The 19392-nt window shown below is 60.5% G+C and overlaps 4 protein-coding genes across 8 annotated transcripts in view; all 4 read right to left on the reverse strand.

The window, feature by feature from the left end:
- The window catches only part of LOC148413303 (transcription factor COE1), an 18029-nt gene extending 14977 nt beyond the window's left edge, over positions 1 to 3052 (reverse strand). For 2 of the 3 annotated variants that reach the window (XM_088430826.1, XM_088430827.1), the window contains exons 1-3: positions 2254 to 3052; positions 364 to 520; positions 1 to 46 (exon numbers count right to left, since the gene is read on the reverse strand). The exon at positions 1 to 46 is cut by the window's left edge and continues 18 nt beyond it. In XM_088430826.1, the coding sequence (XP_088286952.1) occupies positions 1 to 46; positions 364 to 520; positions 2254 to 2819 (769 nt within the window). In that variant the 5' untranslated portion in view covers positions 2820 to 3052. The remainder of the gene's footprint in view (positions 47 to 363; positions 521 to 2253) is intronic. The other variant, XM_088430828.1, reaches the window with a different exon arrangement.
- Positions 3053 to 3104: 52 nt separating this feature from the next.
- On the reverse strand, positions 3105 to 4803 carry LOC148413304 (leukotriene C4 synthase-like). The gene is made up of 5 exons (XM_088430830.1): positions 4512 to 4803; positions 4257 to 4356; positions 4104 to 4174; positions 3901 to 3982; positions 3105 to 3501 (listed from the first exon to the last, which is right to left on the reverse strand). Exons 1-5 carry the CDS (start codon positions 4801 to 4803, stop codon positions 3381 to 3383), a joined length of 666 nt encoding a protein of 221 aa, XP_088286956.1. The 3' UTR covers positions 3105 to 3380.
- maml1 (mastermind-like transcriptional coactivator 1) lies at positions 4656 to 10906 on the reverse strand. 2 transcript variants are annotated; one of them, XM_088430825.1, is made up of 5 exons: positions 9606 to 10906; positions 7885 to 9081; positions 6502 to 6708; positions 6309 to 6438; positions 4656 to 5682 (listed from the first exon to the last, which is right to left on the reverse strand). In XM_088430825.1, the coding sequence occupies exons 1-5, from the start codon at positions 9942 to 9944 to the stop codon at positions 4832 to 4834; spliced, it is 2724 nt and encodes a 907-aa protein (XP_088286951.1). In that variant the 5' UTR covers positions 9945 to 10906; the 3' UTR covers positions 4656 to 4831. The 2 variants fall into 2 exon arrangements, with proteins under 2 accessions (XP_088286951.1, XP_088286950.1); XM_088430824.1 differs by having other exon boundaries at positions 7885 to 9087.
- A 665-nt stretch (positions 10907 to 11571) lies between these two features.
- On the reverse strand, positions 11572 to 19323 carry canx (calnexin). Of its 2 annotated transcripts, none has more exons than XM_088431065.1 (15): positions 19164 to 19323; positions 16733 to 16957; positions 16583 to 16656; positions 16212 to 16270; positions 16001 to 16142; positions 15844 to 15925; positions 15481 to 15673; positions 15218 to 15407; positions 14447 to 14560; positions 14216 to 14372; positions 13863 to 14078; positions 13664 to 13783; positions 13350 to 13443; positions 13145 to 13275; positions 11572 to 12899 (listed from the first exon to the last, which is right to left on the reverse strand). In XM_088431065.1, the coding sequence occupies exons 2-15, from the start codon at positions 16952 to 16954 to the stop codon at positions 12843 to 12845; spliced, it is 1851 nt and encodes a 616-aa protein (XP_088287191.1). In that variant the 5' UTR covers positions 16955 to 16957; positions 19164 to 19323; the 3' UTR covers positions 11572 to 12842. The 2 variants fall into 2 exon arrangements, with proteins under 2 accessions (XP_088287191.1, XP_088287189.1); XM_088431063.1 differs by having other exon boundaries at positions 13350 to 13446.
- Positions 19324 to 19392: the final 69 nt, after the last annotated feature.

Genomic DNA, 19392 nt, shown 5'->3' on the forward strand with positions numbered 1-19392 from the left:
GTAACCTGTAGTGAATGCCGTTGTTGGTCTTCTCGCCGTTGTACTCCTGCAAAGAGAGCCGGCAAGGCCACAGCATCATTCGCATGCCACGCCACCAAAACACGCTGCAAAACGTGCGCAGCGACATGAAGAAGACATGAAGAAGTCAAGAGTGCGGGCAACAGGAAGGGCCGGAGACGGAAGGATGGAGACGGACGGACGGAAGGAGGGAAACGGACAGGCAGACGGGAGGAGGAAAACGGACGGACAGAAGGACGGAAACGGACGGACAGACGGGAGGATGGAAACGGACGGACGGACAGACGCGAGGATGGGAACGGACGGACGGACGGACGGACGGACGCGGGAGGCTCGCCCTCGCACCTTGTCCTTCTCGACGAAGTCCACGTAGGAGGTCCTCTCGATCTCCACCGGCTGGCCGTGGCGGTCGTAGAGCGCCAACACGAAATGGAAGAAGTTGGACTTCCGCAGGTTGGACGGCGGCTGCTTCTCGAAGTGCGCGCGGGCCAGGCCCACGCCGCTGCGGAGGAGACGAGCGCGTCAACGGCCCGCCTCCGCGCTCTCTCGCGAGGTTTCGCGCCCGCTCGTTCTCGCGCGATTCAGCCGCGCGGCGCCAAACCTTACCGCCGAGGTTTGCGCCGCCTCGCGGTGACGTCACCGGCCAGCGCTCGCGCCCAATCGCTAATGGGGCCTTCGAACTCGGGCGCCGGCTACTTTCGCGTTAAGCTTTAGCTTTAGCTTTAGCGTCGCCGCCGCCGCCGCCGCCGGCGACTTTTCTATGGCGCTCCGGTCGCCCAGTAAACGTCGTTCATCTTCCCGAAATGTAGCGGCCGTCGTTGTATGACGACACTTTACGTCAGTAGCATTTTTTTCTTCGCCGCCCTTTTTTACGGCAGCTAATCGTCCGGCGATCCCGAATTCGTTCCGCAACGTAATTACGTCCCCGAGATGGACATCGAAGTGGAAAAGTGAAAAGCGGGCGAGCGGCCCCCGAGGACCGACTCGAAGCACGTGACGCGGGCTCGAGCTCCGACTGTTGGGTGCTCTTAATTGCAGCCGGAGAGGCGCTTCGTTAACGCCTTCCGGTTCCTGCACCTGCACGTGACCTTTGACCGGCCTTGGACTCCGCCGCGTGTTTGTTGACGCCGTTCGCGCAATCGTCGGGTGGGGTGTGGGGGGGGGGGGGGGGGGGGGGGGGGTGCGCGTGACGTCGTCGGCCGTCTTTTCAAGCTGAGGAATACTTGCCGGAGGTCCATCCCCTTCGGCTACTCGCTCCTTCGACGCGCCTGGTCCTCGCGCTCGCCGCATCCGCGCCCTAGGGGGCCCCCGGACCCAAGCCAAGCCAAGCGAATCAACGTCCCGCCATCTCCTATTATCCGTTTTGGGATCGTGTCGGTTTTCTTTTATTCTTCCGATCGCTGTCGCACAATTCGCGTCCGAAAAGCTTTTTCTTTTGAAGCTACCAATTACAAATCGCGTTGAACGCCGACTTTCGCACGACGGTCCTAAAATGAAATTGCTGCGTTTTTTCAAAGTTCAACGGGGGCGCCTGCCCGTGTGCGCATATCGTTCGCGCGCGTCAGAGTGATTCGGTGACATTTGTTGTGATTATAGGTCATCAATTATTCATAACGCACCTTTTTTTTAAATGGGAAAATTGTAGACCGGGAAAAGGTGTGCTCTTTCTCACACCGTAAATATATGTAAATACGTATTTAGCCTACTCATATCGGTGCAAATTACGCAATTATACACGTTTCGAATACATTTATTATTGGAACACTGCCACGCATACGTGCGCCTGTATATAGTTTATAGAATGCGTGTTTGCATAATAAGATGGACGATGATATTACTGTCGCCTATTAATGAATATTTTGTCACTCGAAAGGAAAAGATGACTTTGGCTTTTGATCAATTCCACCGGTAAAAGGTTCCTTGACATTTACGGCGAAGACGGGATTGGACCTGTGCGATTGCTTCAAATTGAACAGATCCGCGCCGCGCCGCGCCGCGCCGCGCCGCGCCGCGAGTCCTTGTTTTCTCGTTAAAATCATTCCAACAAGAGTGTGGTTCTTCCACGCAAAGACTTTGTTTTCTTCTTGAAACCGTACGACGGGAGTGACGTTCGTTGACTTCTTTTTCTTTCTTATTAAAACGATTTGAACAAGAGTGCTCCGTTCTTTTTTTTCCGGGCGAACAATTCGGGAAACTTTCGGAAACCGACGCCAACTTCAGAAGGGCCGAGCTCACCTCTGCGCGGCGGTGTTGGCGTCGAGGATCCCGGCGCCGGCCATCCAGGAGCGCACGGGGGTCATGCCGGTGGGGAGCGGCTCCTCCTTCATGGTGAGAGCCCCCCGCGGGAGGCCGTCCTGGATGGAGAACATGGCGGCCGCCCGGTCCCGTCTGCCTCCCTGCCTGCGCGGCGCGCACCTGGATGGGGGAGGGCGCGGAAGGGGACCTGTCCCGAAGCTCAGGTCCCGCGGTACGCGAGATCCCTCCGGAGCGACGATCCGCACCTCTGAGCGCCTCAACGCTCCGCGCCTCCGACTTGCAGGAGGAGGACGGGCTTGGGGTTGGGGAGGGGGGGCAGCCGAGCGCCGCCGGGGCGTCCCGCGGGAGGTGTGTGGGGGGGGGTTTGATAGCCTTGCGGGCGGGGGGGGCGGAGGGTCGGGTCGGGAGAGCCCGGACGAAGGCGACCGGCAAGTCCGAAGATAATAGCGCGCCTGTTTTGATGCAAGAGACTCGTCCGTCCGCCCGCCCGCCTCGAAAAGGGGGGCGTCCACAAACACCGACGGGAGGAGACGAGCCCCGCGCATCCCGGGAGGGGGGGAGGGGGGGCGAGCGCCGTCCCTCCTACCTCCTCTTCCTCCTTCTCCGGGACCGACGCTCGGATCTCCCGCGGGAACCGAGGGGGCGTGCCTCCGAACGCGTAGCGGCGCCGTGCGGGCTTCCCATTGGACAACGCGAGCGGGCCTTCGCGGGCACGAAGCCAGCCCTCGTTTGACGGCCAAGGTCGGGCGGCACCCTGTCCGCTCGTCACCCCCCCCCCCCCCCCGACTTCTGACTCGAGGTGTCACGAAGAATGGAAACAAACCACGGTACCGGAAGTTAAGATTTTCATTTGGCGTCAGCCATTGAGGAACGGGGTGGGGGGGGGGGCGAAAAAAGGGAGGACGGCGCCATCTTGCGGCTGCGGCGAAAACTACAAGTCGCTTGCGCAAGCACAGGTCACATGTATTGCGACAAGCAAAGCAATTACATTCCAGAGCCGGGCCATCAACCATCGGAATAATCAATATACAGCAAAACGCTCCAGCGGCTTGAATGCATCAAAAGGTCGCAGGGAAAAAGCGAGCGAGCGACAACTTCCACTGCGGTCAAAGTTGAGCGGAAGCGTCGGGGCCGACGGCCAGTCGCCGGAAGGTGGCGCAGACGCCGACGCAGGAGAAGGCCAGCAGGAGCCACAGGAGGCCCGCGCTCACGTAGAGCGCGCGCAGACTGCCGAGACGAGAGGCACAGCACAGCGGTTCGTCACGTCACGTCACGTCACGCCACGCCACGCCACGCCAACAACCGCAAAAACGCAGCGGCGCCTTGACATACTCGCTCCCCGCTCAAAAGTGACAGGAAAGCAGGCAGACAGATAGACGGCCTGCGACCATTGGCCACTCCTCGCAGAGGAGCAAAAACAGGGGTGCGCCCGCCCGCCCGCCCGCCCGCCCACCTGCGTGTTGCTTCACCGTGGCTAATCGGACATCGGTCGCGTTTCCCGCCCGCGTTTACTTTTGGAATAAAGCTCGGCCGGGGGGCGGGGCACGGTGACGCGTTCGTCACCTCAAGGCGCCGCTGTAGCAATAGCAAGCGCGGGGTAAATGGCGTCCCGGCGAGGAAACTGACCGTCGCTGCGGCGACTCGGCGTAGCCGCGAAAGTAACGCAGACGCGCCAGCAAGTAGGCGGCGCCGCACGCGCACGACGCACCTGGGGCACAAGCGCGCATGAGGAGCGCATGAGGAGCGCATGAGGAGCGCATGAGGAGCGCATGAGGAGCGCAAGAGGAGCGCAAGAGGAGCGCAACCCTCGAGGCCGGCGGGGACGTCACCTTGGCTGAAGAAGACGCCGGAAGTCCACAAGACGGCAAGAAAGACGGGGAAATATTCCGAGCAGTTGGCTCTGCGAGTTGCAAAGAAAGCAAGAGGAGGCGCGGCGAGTTCGCCTCGGGATCGCCGGTGACGTCACGGCGCGTGGAACTCACTGAGCCCTGAAGACCCTCTCAAAGCGGGGGTGCCCGCTCGTGCGCGGGGGGGACACGCCGAACTTCCTCCGGGCGCTGATCACCTGCAGGCAGAAGTAGGCTGCGAGCGGGCGCGCGCGCCTTCCGTCACGCGATTTGGCGCGTCACCCATCGGCGTCATTTTGGGCCGCGCCGTCCGAGCGGAACAGCCGGCCGCCGGCGCGCCCGCCCGCCCGCCCGCCGCCGCCGCCGCCGCCGCCAGCCACCGCTGCTCACCTTGCTCCAGGACGGCGGCCACGGTGACGGCGGCCAGGCCGACGAAGGCCCGCAGCTGCTGTTCGCCCATGGCGTCGGCTCCGGTGTGCGGCCGGGTGGCCGCGCGCCCGCGCGCATGCAAATGAGCACTCGCGGTGACGCACGCGGGGACGGGAAGGAGCCCAAGTGTATTTACAGCACGTAAGCCTCTCGTGTTACACAAACATATCAAAAGTAGAAAATAGTTAGAAAAACACTCTGCCGTATAGAAAAATATCATCTCTGTCCGGATGGCCAGTAGAAAAAATAACATTTGGAATGGTAACGGAAAGGGGGCGGGGCTACTGGTGCGAGGCCAGCAGCTCGTCCAGGTCGGCCATCCACTCCAGCGCGCTCTGCCCCTTGAGCAGCGACTCCACCAGGTCGCTCTCGGCCGCGAAGCTCCCGGCGGCGGCGTTGTAGCCGAAGGAGAGCTGCTGCTGCTGCTGCTGCTGCTGCTGCTGCTGCTGCTGATTGGCCGTCCTGCCCACCTGGTAGCCTTGGTTACAGGCCAGGCCCTGACGCCCGCCGCCGAACGCCGCCATGTCGGGGAGGACGTTCTGATTGGCGGCTTGCTGCTGAGTCTGGGACGGGCCCAGGCCCTGCGGGTTGGGCGGCGCCCGTTGCTGGCCGCCCTGCATCATGCCCGCCGCAGGTCGCCCGTTAAAAGCGCCGCCGGCCATCTTGGGGACGCGAGGAGACGCCTGCTGCTGCTGCTGCTGCTGCTGCTGCTGCTGCTGCTGCATGTGGAAGGCGTTGGCAAAGGCGTTGGTGGGCGCCTGCTGCCAGACGGCGGCGTTCTGCACGTTGGCGGGGGCCCGGGCGGCGGCCATCTGCTGCTGTTTCAACATGGCGGCGGCGGGCTGTTTGGAGAGGTGCTGCTGCTGCTGCTGCTGGGCCAGCGGGTTGTGGCGGTACATGGGCTGGCGCTGCTGGCCCGGATGGAGGCCCATGTTGTTGTACAGCGCCTGCTGCATGTCCGTGCCGGCTCCGCCCCCGCACGACGCCAGCGCCAGGTCTGCCTGGCCGGCCGGAGGGGGCGCGGCGCCGCTCGCCGCGCCCGATGCCATGTTGAGTCCCATCATGCCTTGCGGCGGCGGGAACATGCGCTGGCCGGAAGGGGCGGGGCCTCCCATGGAAGACGCGCCGGAAGCTGAGGACGGACAAAACGGGATTGACGCCTTTTGCATTTTCACTTTTGTTGTCGGTCCCAAGCGCCATTGTCTTTTGTACGCGAGGCTTACACGGAAGCGTCCGCGCGGCGCCGCGCCGCCTTTGCATAAAAACAAACGAGACGAATGACGTTGACGTCAACGAGCGGACCGCGGCGCGGCACACGCGTGCCGGTTTGCATGCGGGACCATGTTTCGCGCGCGCCGAGACACGCGGCGCTGCCGAGACACGCGGCGCTGCCGAGACACGCGGCGCTGCCGAGACACGCGGCGCTGCCGAGACACGCGGCGCTGCCGGCACGCCGCTTACGAATGAATCTTAATGGGAGAGGGGGAGAAGAGAAGGGAAGGCTCGCTTTGGGCGTCGGCGCGACAGACAACGTACGGCTGCCCGGCCAAAAAGCAAACGGGCGCATGTCGTCCGGCAAACGCAAAGGGACGCGTTGAAGGGCGCCCCGGCGAAACGGACTTTTGTCGGCGTCGCGCCGACGCTCGACGGGACGTTGTCAGAATCGAGCGAGATCCGCAACCCGGCGACATTTTGTCCCGCCCCTGCTTTGGACTTGCTTTGGAGAAGTGACGGCGATGAGCGCGAGCACTTGCTGACCTGCAAACTGGCCGACGGGCGGCTGGGGGAAAGCGTTGTGGTTGGCCGCCGGCCCGGGCTGGTCCTGGTACTGGGGAGGGGGTCGGGTCAGGTGTCTCTGCAGCTGCTGGTCTTGCTGACGTTGTTTCTCCTGCACCCGCGGCGCAAAGTGAGCGCGCGTCCGCGTCCGAGAGAAGCGGCGTAGGAAAGTCACCTGTTCTGCCATCATCTGCTGCCGCTGCAGGTACTGCTGCTTCTGCTGCTCCAGAATTTGCTGCTGCTGCTTGAGCGCCGCCGCCGCCGCCTGGCTTCCGAGGTAGGCCGCGCCGCCGCGGTTGGCCGCCATGGCGTTGGGCCCGGGCGGCGCCGAGGTCAGGGCCCCGGCGGCGCCGCGCGGCGCCGGGTACGGGCTCGGCTCCGGCTACGGGAAGACGCGGGAGCGGCGTAAAGGGACGGCTCGGATCGGGTGACAAAACCGTGCGCGGCAGATGAACGGATGATAAAAACCGAAGCGATCGTCAGGACCCAAGCGCACGAGAGGGAGTGACCAAAGCGACAACCGGGTTACCGATGAGGTTTTTGCGTCACTACGCTCGCGTCCGACGGCTCCGACGACCGGTAGGGCGTAGGCGCCAACTCCGGTCCGGGAGGGCCGCTATCCTGCGCGTTTTCCGTTTTCTCTACCCAACGCGCCCCATTCAAATGATGAGCTTATTAGCGAGCTCTGCTAATTGATCCCAATCGTTTGAATCGGCCGCCTTCTTGAGAGAGGGCCGGAAAACATCCGGGATTCCGGCCCTCCGGGACCGGAGTTCCACTCCTGCGCAGTAGGGACTCGCTTTGATGTCTTCCGCAAACCGATTTTGATTCGGTAGATTCTCAGTTTGGTTCCCAACACCGGCCAGAAAAGTTGAGTCGGGCGCGGAAGCCGGAGCCTCGGGACGGCGAGGCCGACCGACACCTTCTGCGGGTACGTGGATGGCGTTGATGTGACAGAAGCACGTGAGATCATTGTTTTGTTTTGTTTTGTCTCCTCTCCCAGTCCAGTCCGGCTTTTACGTTTGTTTTTCAACGACAAGCGACAAAAGCGCGGCGCTGTTGGACGATCAACAGAATTTAGGGCGTCGCCAAGCATTCTTTCCACAGTGGCAATTGTTATGGCATTGAGTCGACCACCCGGCGATGCTGCGGCAGCTGCTCTTTATGTACCCGCGCTCAGCTTCCGGCGTTCAGACAAAATCGAGGAGCGCGCATTCCAATTTGATTCGACGTTCCTGCTTCTGTCGGCATTGTTTAAAAAAGGCTGTTTGGCGCCACCTACCGGGCTCGCGGTAGAAGGCAGCTAAACCACACTGACGTATGCGCGCTGTATGAAATTCTAGCCCCCAACGAGTGGACATTCGGAGCCACGTATAAAGAAATAAACAGTATATGTATATAATTTTTTTCACATTCCGGTCCGCTCGCATCATCGTTTGGGCACTGTCAATTGGCCACGACAGAGCGAAAAGGAAGAATCGACAAAGCTATGAATAGTTGCGCCTCCGCCGTGCGGGAGGGACAGTGAGGTTGCAAATTCCAAGCGCACGCGCGTTACCTGCGAGTGCGGGAGATGCTGGCGGAAGTTGACGCTGTTCTTCTGTTTCATTTGTTGCTGCTGCTGTCTGAGCAGGCCGAGGAGGGCGGCCTTGTTCTGGTTCTGGCCGGGGCCGTCGGGGGGCCGAGGCGGAGCCGGCCCGGCCTCAAAGTGGGACAGGGGCTTGGTGTTGTTGTAGCTCAACACGGCCGCGGACGGGTGGGCCAGAGGGGGCCCCTGAGCCGGGCGGCCCGCCGGCGCCGCCGGCCCCGGCGCGTAGCCGGCGGCCCCCGCCTTGGCCGAGCCCTTGGGGGGCTGGCCGGACATCAGCCGCTGCTTCTGCGGGTACAGGGGCGGGCCGGCCGGCTTGTCCGCCAGCGGGCTCTGCGAGGGGGCGGCCATCTGCGTCCAGGGCGGGGGGTGCGCGCGGAACTTGGCCGGCGCGGGCGGCCCGGCTTTGTGCTGCTGCAGCTGGCCGTGGAGGTGCTGCGCCCGCTGCTGCTGGGCGGCCAGCTGCTGAAGCTGCTGGGCGGGGGACAGGTCCTTGGCCAGCAGGTGGCCGGGGGGCGGCCTGGGCGGGGGCGCGGCCGGCGAGGAGGCGGCCGCCGGGGAGCCGGCGGGGTGCGGGGGACCTCCCGAAGACGCCGGGCGCACCCGGGGCGACCCGGTGCGCGGGTCCTGCTCGAAGGCGGACGGCGAGAACTCGGCCTTCACGCTGCCCAGATCCAGAGGGAGGAGACCCTGGGCGGGCTGGGCCATCTCCAGAGGGTCTTTGCGCTCCTCGAAGCCGTCGTTGAGGATGTCCTGGATGTCCTCGTAAGCCACGGTGCGGTTGAGCTCCTCCATCAGCTCCGTCCACTCCTGCTCGTCCAGGTTGAGGTCCGGGAACAGGCTGTTGTTGTTGTTTCCTCCCGCCGACGGCGGCATGATGGGCAGGATGTCGTCGGGCTCCTGCTTCATCTCCTTGCGGTGGAAGTCGGCCGCCGTCGCCGCCGAGTCCTTGACGCCGTCCGCCGCGAGCTCGCCGCCGCCGGGCCCGCGGGTGCCGTTGGAGGCCAGCGCGTCACCCAGGCCCAGCTTGGAGTCCATGGGAGAGCCGTTGGCTTTGGCGCCGTCCGGGCAGGCCTTCTTGCTGGGCGGGAAGCCGTCCGAGAAGCCGTTGACCTGATCGCGGGCCGCCGGCGACCCGGCGCTCTCCAGCTTCCTCTTCACCGTCTCCTGCAACTGCAACGCAGTCCGTTAAACGCGCCCAAAACGCAAACCGTACGCCGCGTTCAACAGGGGAAAAAGAAACGCGCGTGAACATCGGGGCTGCCCCAAACGGGGGTCGCGACGGGCAAATCCCGGGTTTGCCGTTTTCGTTCCGATTCGGATCGGGACCTGGGCCTCTGTGATCTCGCGGGTCGCTCGCAATCGCGCCGCGGCGCTCTTAAGGAGTAGCGGCGGTTGTCACGGGAGTAAATGCGGTAAAGTCGCAGCGGCGCGAGCGATAGGCGCGAGAGGCGGAGGAACGCGGGTGCAGCCAGTTTTCGACGGAACCCTCAGTTCGACGAGCAGCTCATCAGCAAGCTTGGCACAAGGCCGACAACGACCCCGACCGTTTGAAATAAGCGGGAAAGCGCTGGCGAATGGCGGTTCGGCGCCGGCGTATGGCGGTTCGGCGCCGGCGTATGGCGGTTCGGCGCCGGCGTATGGCGGTTCGGCGCCGGCGTATGGCGGTTCGGCGCCGGCGCGGGACTCACGGCGATGAGCGTGCTGTTCCGGCTCTGCTCGGCGACCGCCCCGTCGCCGCCCGGCTCGCCGCCCGCCGCTCCGGGGCCGCCGCCTCCGGGCGCCCTGTGGCCGGCCTGCTCCCCGGCGCTGGCCGGGGGCTGCCGGTGCTTGTTGGACCTCTTGGCCTTGGCCTGCAGGCAGCGCTGGTGCAGGGCGAGTGTCTGCTGCCTCCCCAGCTCCAACCTCTCTAGCGCGGCGGCCTCGTAGCGGCTCTCGCAGCTGTTGTGATGCTGCCGGAAGAGCTCGATCCTCCGCCGCAGCCGCTCCATCACCGCGCTGTGTCGCGGTGTCACAAAATCCGCCATCATCAATACGAAAGGGCTCAGGCTGGGTCCAAAAGACTAACTCCCTTTTGGTGGATGCGAACGGCGGCGGGCGGGCGGGAGGGAGGCCGTCCGTCCGTCCGTCCGTCCGTCCGTCCGTCAGTCGCCCCTTACAAAGCCGGCCGTGCCGCCGGCTCCATTTGTCGTGCTCGCGGCCTTCGGTTAGGGTTAGTTGGCCAAGTTGGCCACCAAGCTAACTAGCTAGCTGGCGCGTTAGCAGGCATCCGTGTTGTGTTTACATTGAATTAATTGAGTTGAACTGAATAGAATAGCATGGAGTAGAACAGAAGGCTAGCGCATTCCTGCACTCGAACCTAAAGTTGCGCGGCCCGAAGAAAACGAAGAACAGCGAGCGGGACCTCCGGCCGACGGAGGTCGCGGGGCATGTTTTCAGGGGGCCGAATTCATGGCAACTTTGAAGCCAAACCACGAAGGTTAGCGGCCGCTAGCTAGCCGCGAGCTCTCCCACTCGGCGACTCCTTGGAGCGGACTTTCTCGAGCGACAACTTCGGAGGCCTTTCCGGCGAAATCAACTTTTCGCTCGGGGGAGCTACGAGCGCATTGTCCGCGAGGGGCTCCAAACAACTTCGGGAGCCGGGCCGCGCCTTCTCGCTACGAGCGCAACAGCTGACTGTCCGCCCGCCGGTCGGCTTCACCGGGCGGCCGGCCGGCCCGCCCGCCGCCGTCTCCCTCCCTCCCTCAGTCGGTCCGTCCGTGTAGCCGCGGCTAGCCGCTCGGCTAGCGGCTGCTCGGGGGTCTGCCCGCCGCACTCCCTACCAGACACGTCAGTTCGTTCCCAAACCAAGCATACTCCGAGCGGGCTCGTTGCCAACGGGTCTCCCTGGGTCGCGGGCGCTCCGCCGGATTGGGGTTGCTTGGGGCTCCGATAGTGCTCATCTATTGTTTTCAAGCGGACTCACAGGTTGTCGCCGCCATCTTGGAAACTTTCTCTCTCGCTTTTTTTTTTTCTGGCTGGAAGAATCGCGTCCAAAGTCCCGCCCTCCCGATGGAGATGGACGGCGCAAGGGTCCAATAGGCGACCGGCGTTGCTTTGCACGCTCGGTTTGCTGACGCGCCGACCGCAGACAATATACGAATTGTGTGTGTGTGTGTGCGTATTCCTCTCAATAGAGCAAATAATGAAGGGGACAAAAAATTATATATATATATATATATATATATATGTGTCTAATCTTTATTGCCATAAAGGCACTGATAATGAAGCACTAATATAAGACTCACGTTCTGAACATATTATGGAGTAGATGGATGATAGTGCAAAATATTTTGCATTGGTATGGTCTGCTTTGTTCTTTTTTTATGGAAATAATGAGGTACAACCCCGGCTAAAAAAAGGTGCTGTCACCAACTCCTCTGTCCGCCAACACCCAACTGATCCCGTCCACCACGTCTACCCTCCCACTCGGCCCATCGCTATGTTATTGTAGCAATGGGCCGAGTGGGAGGTATTGTATTATTGCAGGGCGGCGGCATTCTTATATGTCAAGTGACGAGTCCAGATTTTTTTCCTACAGATTTCTTTTGGTTTACTGAAAATGGCCTTCAAAGCATGTCCGATGTGAACCAATCCCAAGAAGAAAAGCAGCAGAAGTTCATTCTCCATTTGGCCTTTTTATTCATCAAAACACACATCAGCATCTGTCACAGTATTTCTAGTCAAAATGGACCTTTCCAGTGGCGTCTTGCTCGCTCACCATGTCGAGTGTACAGCAGGAGGAAGATGCGGGGCCAACACTTTAGTTTCAAAACGAAAAGCTAAAACTGAAAAAAAAAACTGCAACAATAATAGGGGGAAGAAAAAAAAACAAAACACCCAAGCAGCAGTTAGCAAGTGGACCTGATATCCAGCGTGTTAGCGGGCGGCATCACCTAGATGGCAACGGTGACACCGTGGACCAAAAGACTTAAAAACGTCTCAGAAATCCCGACATCGCGATCCGCATCGGGGAAACGAACGACCGGATTTGCGCCGTCGCCTCAAAGTCATTGATTATTCCGACCCCCTCACTAAAAATCACTTTATTGGCAAGTCATTAGTTACGTTATCAGGATGACTGAACAGTTCCTAAATGTTCCACTGGATACAGGACATGAGGAGCTGATTGCCAACAAAATTTTAAAAAGCAGACTCAAGTACCACAGCTAAGGCTAGGCTACGTAGCTAAAGAAACAGACACACAAAACAGGATGTGGCGCTCGGCCACTTCCTGGTCAGGGCAGCGCACGCTACGCCGCGCCATCCGAATGGTTAATACAAACAAACGCCCCCCCCCCCAAAAAAAATCATACCGACAAGTCCGATTTGGTTGCAATCTCATGATGGATTTAGGTCAGGCCCGCGACCAGGAGTGATGTCATCAATTCAAGGAGCCCAAGGTGACGTGCGGTGAAACGCCAATCAAAGTGAAAACGCGAAAAGGACGATTTACTCTGAAGAATGATTTTTACCAGGACGCGCTTCCACCAGTTGGCAGGAGGAGCGCGTGGCGTCAAAGTACCCGCGTCGAACGCGGGGGAAAAATAACATTAGCGGCCGCCACTTCCGATGAATCGTTTCACCGCGCGTTTATCCAAACATTGTGACATCACCCCGAAGGCCGTGCGATCGGCGCGGAGGTCCGGAGTCCGCTCGGGCGTACTGTTGCGGAATGATGGCGGAAGTTGCAGTGGACAATCTCGTTCAATATATATATTAGAAAGAAAAACAAAAAAAGCTCACGTTTAAATCAGTCCTACCGGCGCTGGGATTGGCAGCGCCTTTCGCTTTCATCCGTTCCCACGCGCTCCCGCGCAGAGGCTGAGCGGCCACGGATGGATGGAGGGCGGGGCGGGGCGGGGCGGGGGCATGCGCGTGGACGCTCGTCAGTCCTTTCTGACCTTCCTGTTCCTGGGAGATCTCCGCAGGACGTCATCCTCCAACTTGCGGCACAAAGGAAACAAGTCAAGTCAAAGGATAAGGCACAATCCCCTTACATGTAGACATGAAGTTGATGCTGGAGAAGAAAGCGTGCCTAGTAGAAGCAAAAGTCATTTTCCTTTGTAGCTTGGGGGACAACAAAACTAAACAAAACCACGGTTACAATGTCCAGCATGTTGTTTTTTTTCCCCTTTGTTTTGTTTCCCCCCCCCCCAGTGCGCCAAACCATGAAAAAGTTGCCATTCACCTCCTCGGCTGCGGCCTCCTCTTCCTCCTCGACGGCAGGACTTTCAGCGTCGGCCTCGTCCTCCTCCCCGCCCTCTTCGTCCGCGGGACTTTCGGCGTTTGCCTCTCGGCCCTGGGCGTCGCGCTCGCCGTCTGCACGCAAAGACGTCCGGGGTCACGCCCGCCCCAAAGAGGGAAGCCGGCGCCAAAGGTTGCTCTCCGCAGACCTGGGCCGCTCTTGTCCTCCTCTTCCGCGGCCTCCTTCACGTCGGGTTGAGCCTCATCCGTTTTCTTGTAGTCTGAGGCCGACGCCTCGCTCTTCTTCTGCGGGCAAACCGGAGCCTCGCTTTACTTGCGACCTCGCCGCGCGCGCAACGTTTTTCGCCGCGAGAATCTATCTTGCCTTTCTTGTAAAAATAGTAGTAATGAATAAAAACATATATTTGAGAAAAAGAGAGAACGTGTCGGGGGAAAAAGGCCAAATTTTGGAGGGGAAAAAATAAAGATTTTGTTTGCCTTGGGCAACGTCGCGCCCGCGTACCTTGCCCGTGCAGCAGAAGACGCAGATGAGGACGAGCGGCAAGGCCACCGTCAGAACGTAGACCACCCAAAGCCAAGGACGCTCCTCCGCCGCGTTCATCATCTGAGCCGCCAGGCCCGGCTGCCACCAAACACGGCGCCGCGCGTTACCACAAACACGCACGAAAAATCAAAACAGAGGGAGGGAAGCGGGCGGTTACCTCGGCGGCGCCCTCGGCCGCCTTCTTGAGGCCCCAGCCGTCGTCGGCCCAGCGCTCGGCGACGTTGCGGTCATCGGTGACCAGGAAGTTGTCGAAGAAGATGTCGGACGTCATGGACCACAGCTCCAGGCCCACGGCGCTGAAGGCGCTCATCCTAAACGGGTGCGGGTCCTCGAAGAAGTCCGGGTTGGCTATCTTGCGCGGCTTCCACACGCCCTGCGGGTTTGCGTGCAATTCCCCCGACAAAATCACTTTGGCTGCGCCGGGCAGGAGGGGGAAGGCGGCGGGCGCCAAGACGGCCGCCCCAAACGCCGAACAAGCGCAAGCGATCGGCCGGGGCCGAGTCGGCTCACCTGGTAGCTGGGGTTGTCGATCATGGGCGCCTTCCACTTGCCCTTGTAGTCCGGGTTGTCGACGCTAGGGCGCTTCCACGGGCCGCAGCCGGGCGCCGCCTCGCAGGCCGGGTTGGGGATCTGAGGCGCCTCCCACTCGCCGTCCATGTCCTCGTCCCTGACGCGGGTCAGGTGCGGGCGCGCGCGGGTCAGGTGCGTAACGCCCCGACGGCCGCGGCGGCGGCGACGCACCAGTCCTCGGGCTTGAGGGCGTCCGGGTCTCCGACGTACTCGGGCTCGTCGTCCAGCCAGCCTTCGGGTTTGACCGCGCCCTCGTCGGGAATTTGCGCGGGGGCGTCCTCGTCCCTGCGCGACAACGGAGCGGCACCCTTTTCGCTTTAAGTCAGCACGGAGGAAAGCGAAACGGCAAAGACGAGACCCATCCGGGACTCGGAGGCGTTCTGCCGGATGCTGGGAGAGTTCTTGCAGCGCGTCGTATCCGGGCTAGGTTTTGTTAGGCGCGGTTCGATGCGCGACCTCATCAAAATTCAAGCTTCACACAGCTACTGCAAACACGACGGAAATTTAGTCGGCGTCCAGGCCACCGGGGAGAAAAAAATACTCACGACGGGCGAGGTAGACTTCCTTCAAGCAAAACGCTACCGCTTTGTCTACGCGGCGCCGACATAACCAACCAAAAACGAAAGGTGGCAATATGTAAGATTTAGTTTCATCAAAAACGAATAAATGATGATATCCTTCAAAAACTTGCAAAGAAATGTGTCTTAGCGACGCGCAGTATGTTTTAAATAGAATGGTAGGTCTAGTTATCACGAAACGACATCACGGGGGGGGGGGGGGGGGGGGGGGCACTCCTCCAGAGGTCGCCAAGGTCTGGGGGGGGGGGGGGGGGGGGGGGGGCGTTATAGCCACGTACAGCCCGAGGCGCGTGTATTGCCGCAGTTACTCCCTCGGGCGCACGCGTAGTCCCTTTAAGGGGCTCCGCACTCATGTTCCACTCACCAGTCTTCGGGTTTGGTGGCGTCCGGGTCCTGAATCTTGGGCCTCTCGTCCCAGTCTTCGGGCTTACGGTCGTCCGGGTCCTCGATCTCGGCGGGCGGGTTGACGGGAGGGGTCACGTCTGTCAGCAGGCTGCCGCTGTTCACGAGGGTTTGATCCACCAGCATCTCAAAAGTGTTGTCGGGGTTCACCACTGTAGGGGGCCGCACGCGACTTGGTCACGGGGACACGTTCGCGCGAGGGTTGGGGGGGGGGGGGCATCTGACCGAGGGTGTAGAGGTGCGTCTTCTTATCGGTGTAATACGTGCGCAGGTCGGCGTCAGGCTTCTTGGCGTGTTTCTCCTCGTATTTGCCCGTCTTGGGATTCTTGTGTCTGAAGATGAAGTGGAGCTTGTAGTCCTCGCCGCACTTGTCCGGTCCGAACATGATGGTGTACGGCGTCTTGTCCACAAACTGGGCCTGCACGCACAGTCCAGATGCATGCAAATCATCTCGGATCGATTCCGATATTCGGTGGCTGCGTCGGACCGGGTTATTTTTGCCGTCAAAATCTAAAGAACGTCTCCAAAAAGCTTAGGCCGTCAGCCTCTATTCAAAATAACCGCGTCATAAGCAATGGGCGGACTAACCAGGTCTAGTTGGGGCGTCTGGGTGAGCAACTTGACGTAAGCGCCGCCGCAGTCGATGCCAGCCTGGAAGTTGACTTCGTATCTGCGCGCGCGCCACAACAAGATGAGCCGCCAGCCCAAACGGCACCCTCGAGAGCGCGCGCGCGCGCTTTCTTACTGAACGATGAGCGGCACGGCGTCGAACGCGAACGGTCGCAGCAGCGGGGCAGAGATGGCGTGATGTTTTGCTCGGGACTTGAGGACCAGGCCTTTGTCGCCGGGAAGCTTGGCGTCCTTCATCTCTTCCACCTCCCACTTGCCTGCACCGAGCGGGGGCGGCGGGCGTCACGACGCTCGCGGTCATCGGCGCGGCGCGGCGGCGCACCTACCGTCATACTTGGCGATGTCCTCGTCGGCGTCATCCTTCCTGGCGCGCGACAGCACCCAGCTGGAAGACGACGTTCATTGAGCGTTGGGAGAAAATAAGGTAATGTCCTTTCAAATTCCTGCCCTTGATAAAAGCAAACGTTTGCTTTTTCTCTCATTCCAAGCTCCTTGATCATGCGCAGGGATGTTCCCGAAGCAAATTGGGGTCCATCTATTAAGCCTACTATAATATGAAGTATATAAAGTCTCTTCATCCGATCCGACCCAACTTCATTTGTTAGGCGCTTTAAAACGACCGCGGCCGACCAAAGCGCTGTACGGAGAAATAAAAGCATCGTAAAAACAGCTCAAGGAGAACAAAAGTCAAGTTCACCTGTCCAGCGTTCCGCGATCGAAAGATTCAGCAAAGTAGTGCTCCCCCATGGGTTCGGGAGCCTTATAAGTCACCTGCGGCAGGCACCACCCCAACACCGTTACAGGCGCGCCACGTGCGGCGACGACGCAGAGAGGCCGAGGGGCTTACTTTGGGAGCGGGCGGGGTTTTGGGAGGCGCCGCCACTTCGCCGTGGTCCGACAGGTCCTCGTCGGCGCCCGCCGCGTCCAAGTCCTCGTCGTCCACATGCGCGCCCCCGTCTAGGATGTCGTCGTCGTCGTCGTCCGGGTCGCGGGCCCCGCGCGCCGGCGCCAGGCCCAGGTAGAGGACGGCCGTCGCCAAGACAACACACAACCACACCCTCCGATCCATCTCCTGCAAACGACGCGGGGGGTGAGAGCGCGGCCACGGTAACCCAGCGGCCGCACCGCGGGACCCGCGACGCGTACTCCCGCGCTCGCTAACCCGCCGACGCCCGCCGGGATTACGGGATTAGTGAGGTCGGCGAGAGGAATGCGGCCGTTCTCTTCACGCGGCAGCCATCTGCCACACGTGAGCCAGCGAGCGCTCAATTTACCTTGTGTGCGTTTTAGCAAAATGTGGGCGTGGTCCAATTAAAAACCTTTGTAGGTCTTCTCTGACCGGCCCACGGAAACGCTTTTCTTTTCCAAGTTTCAAATCATTTTGAACGCGCGCGCGTCATCATAAACTTGAGGTTATCGAGCGCCGGCATATTCCGTCAAAGGCGCGAGCCGCGGCTACCGAAAAGGTCAGGAACGGCCTTCGAGACGGCTTCAAGACGTCAAGACGGCAAAGCGGAGACAACCGTCCGCTTTGCCGGGAAACGGAAATCGACCGACAACCGATCCGTTCTTCGAGAGAGAAATCCACCCTTTTTCTATCGAGGACTATCCTCGGGGGCTCCGGCTCGCTGGCGCCTATCCCGGCCGTCTACGGGAAGCAGGCGGGGTACGCGCCGAATCGGCCGCCGGCAAACTGCAGGAATGTCGCTGATCAAATTAATGACGGACAACGTAAAAGCATAGACATCGGGCGGCATCAAGCGGCATTCAACATTTTTACTTTGATTTCCCCCGCTTAGGTTCAAGTTAATGGGCATCCATGCGCACGTTGACCGGGACAAACCAGATCCGCCGGTCAAACCGGATCCAGGATCCGAACAAGCGGAACGGTCTCCCAGCCGGCAAAGTCTAATTGTTAACGGCGTCATACACTGAGTCGTCAAAGGGCCGGGGCCAAACCATCTCCACCCCAAACTAGGACATTTTCATTTCAGTCGGCCCTGGTTTCACACGCTGATCTTGGGATGGGGGGGGGGGGCTCAGCCCTTGGCTCAGTCCTGTTTTTTTCTGAGGGGCCAGGGGAAGACTTGGTCAAATTTGCCACGAAAACTGCACCGATGCGTTCGGCGCCGACAAGGAGACGCGGGGGCGCGTCTTCAACTTCGAGGCCAAGCAAGACGGAGGGAAATTCCGACTTGTTTTCCCTCACTTGTGTTCCTTCGAGAGATAATAGCAGCTCAGGTAAAGGCTGGTCGCCCGTTTTGCGCTTGGCGGTTTGTAAACAGAGAAACGGGAAACGAGTCGTCCGGTAGGATGACACAGAAACAGTGCCTTCGAGTGGACGGAGGCGGAAGGGTTCTTTCCATACTTGTGGACGTTTGCGCCTCCGACGAATGAAATTATGGACGCGCTCGTCGCCCATTCAACAAGTCCAACGAGCATTTGCAAACGACGGGTCGCGACAAAGACACAATTAACATGAGCCAACGTCGGTACAAGACATGAAAATCGCGGCCCTATTTGTGGCAATCGTTTCGAGGAATCTGCCTCCATACCCATCTTGCATCAGAATGTATTAACGCTGTTTTTACCTTGCGCATCGCACTTGTGATGCGACATCAAAGGTATGCGTGAATATACATGGAACGTGTATATTGTGGAATATCGGCTGCTTGACTGAAGATTTTTGTTTAATTCCGCGTATTTGTGGTGAAAGACAACACTGCCACATCAAGGGCTGCCCTTCAAAGAGTGCTTAGGGGAGCATCGGTATTGTTCAGTAAAGCGCACGGTTGTTAGCCAAAGCGGATCTTGGAAGACACAAAGACAGAAAGAGCCCCGGAACCAAGAGAGGAGGGCCGGCTCCCCCCTCGGCTAGCCTAGCTTCACTAGCCGCTTCCGAAAAGAGCCTCCGGCGCCCGCAACGGTTGACCTGCTCGTCCGGACCCGAGCTAAAGTGAAAGTGAGCGCCCAAGAGTCCGATCGCCAAACACGCGCGGGTCGCTTGCTCGCCGGCTGCCTAACTCGGGCGCGAGCTAGCTAGCTGGCCCGCCGGTTGGACGACTAACTTAGGCGTTAGCTAGCTAGCTAGCTGGCCGGTTGGCCGGCGGGCTAACGGGGCACGCGCGCTAGCATTAGCGGGCCAGCCCGGTTCACCTTTCACTCGGCGTCCCGTTCGGACGCCCGCCGCCGCGAATCGCGCATGGTGGGGGGGGGGGGGGGTACGCGAGGCAGGCGTAAAACGACAAATGTCCGTTTATTCGTTTGCGCGAACTCACCTCAGACGCCTGCTCGAGAACTGGCGTCCACAATCACGTGGGAATATTGGAGAGCGGCAAGGACCGCCCCCGCCTGTTGCCGATTGGTCGACGAGAGGCGCGCGGTGACGGTTCCCCTCCACTGTCACCGGCCGATTGGTCGCTCGGGGAGCTGCAACTCGTGGACGGCGGCGATTGGTCCAAGTGACATTGGGTGCCAAGCCTCGATTGGTCCTCGCGGCGGGTTCGC

This window comes from Hippichthys cyanospilos, chromosome 13 (genome assembly GCF_059441005.1).
Source record: "Hippichthys cyanospilos isolate Australia breed blue-spotted pipefish chromosome 13, RoL_Hcya_1.0, whole genome shotgun sequence".
Taxonomy (NCBI): domain Eukaryota; kingdom Metazoa; phylum Chordata; class Actinopteri; order Syngnathiformes; family Syngnathidae; genus Hippichthys; species Hippichthys cyanospilos.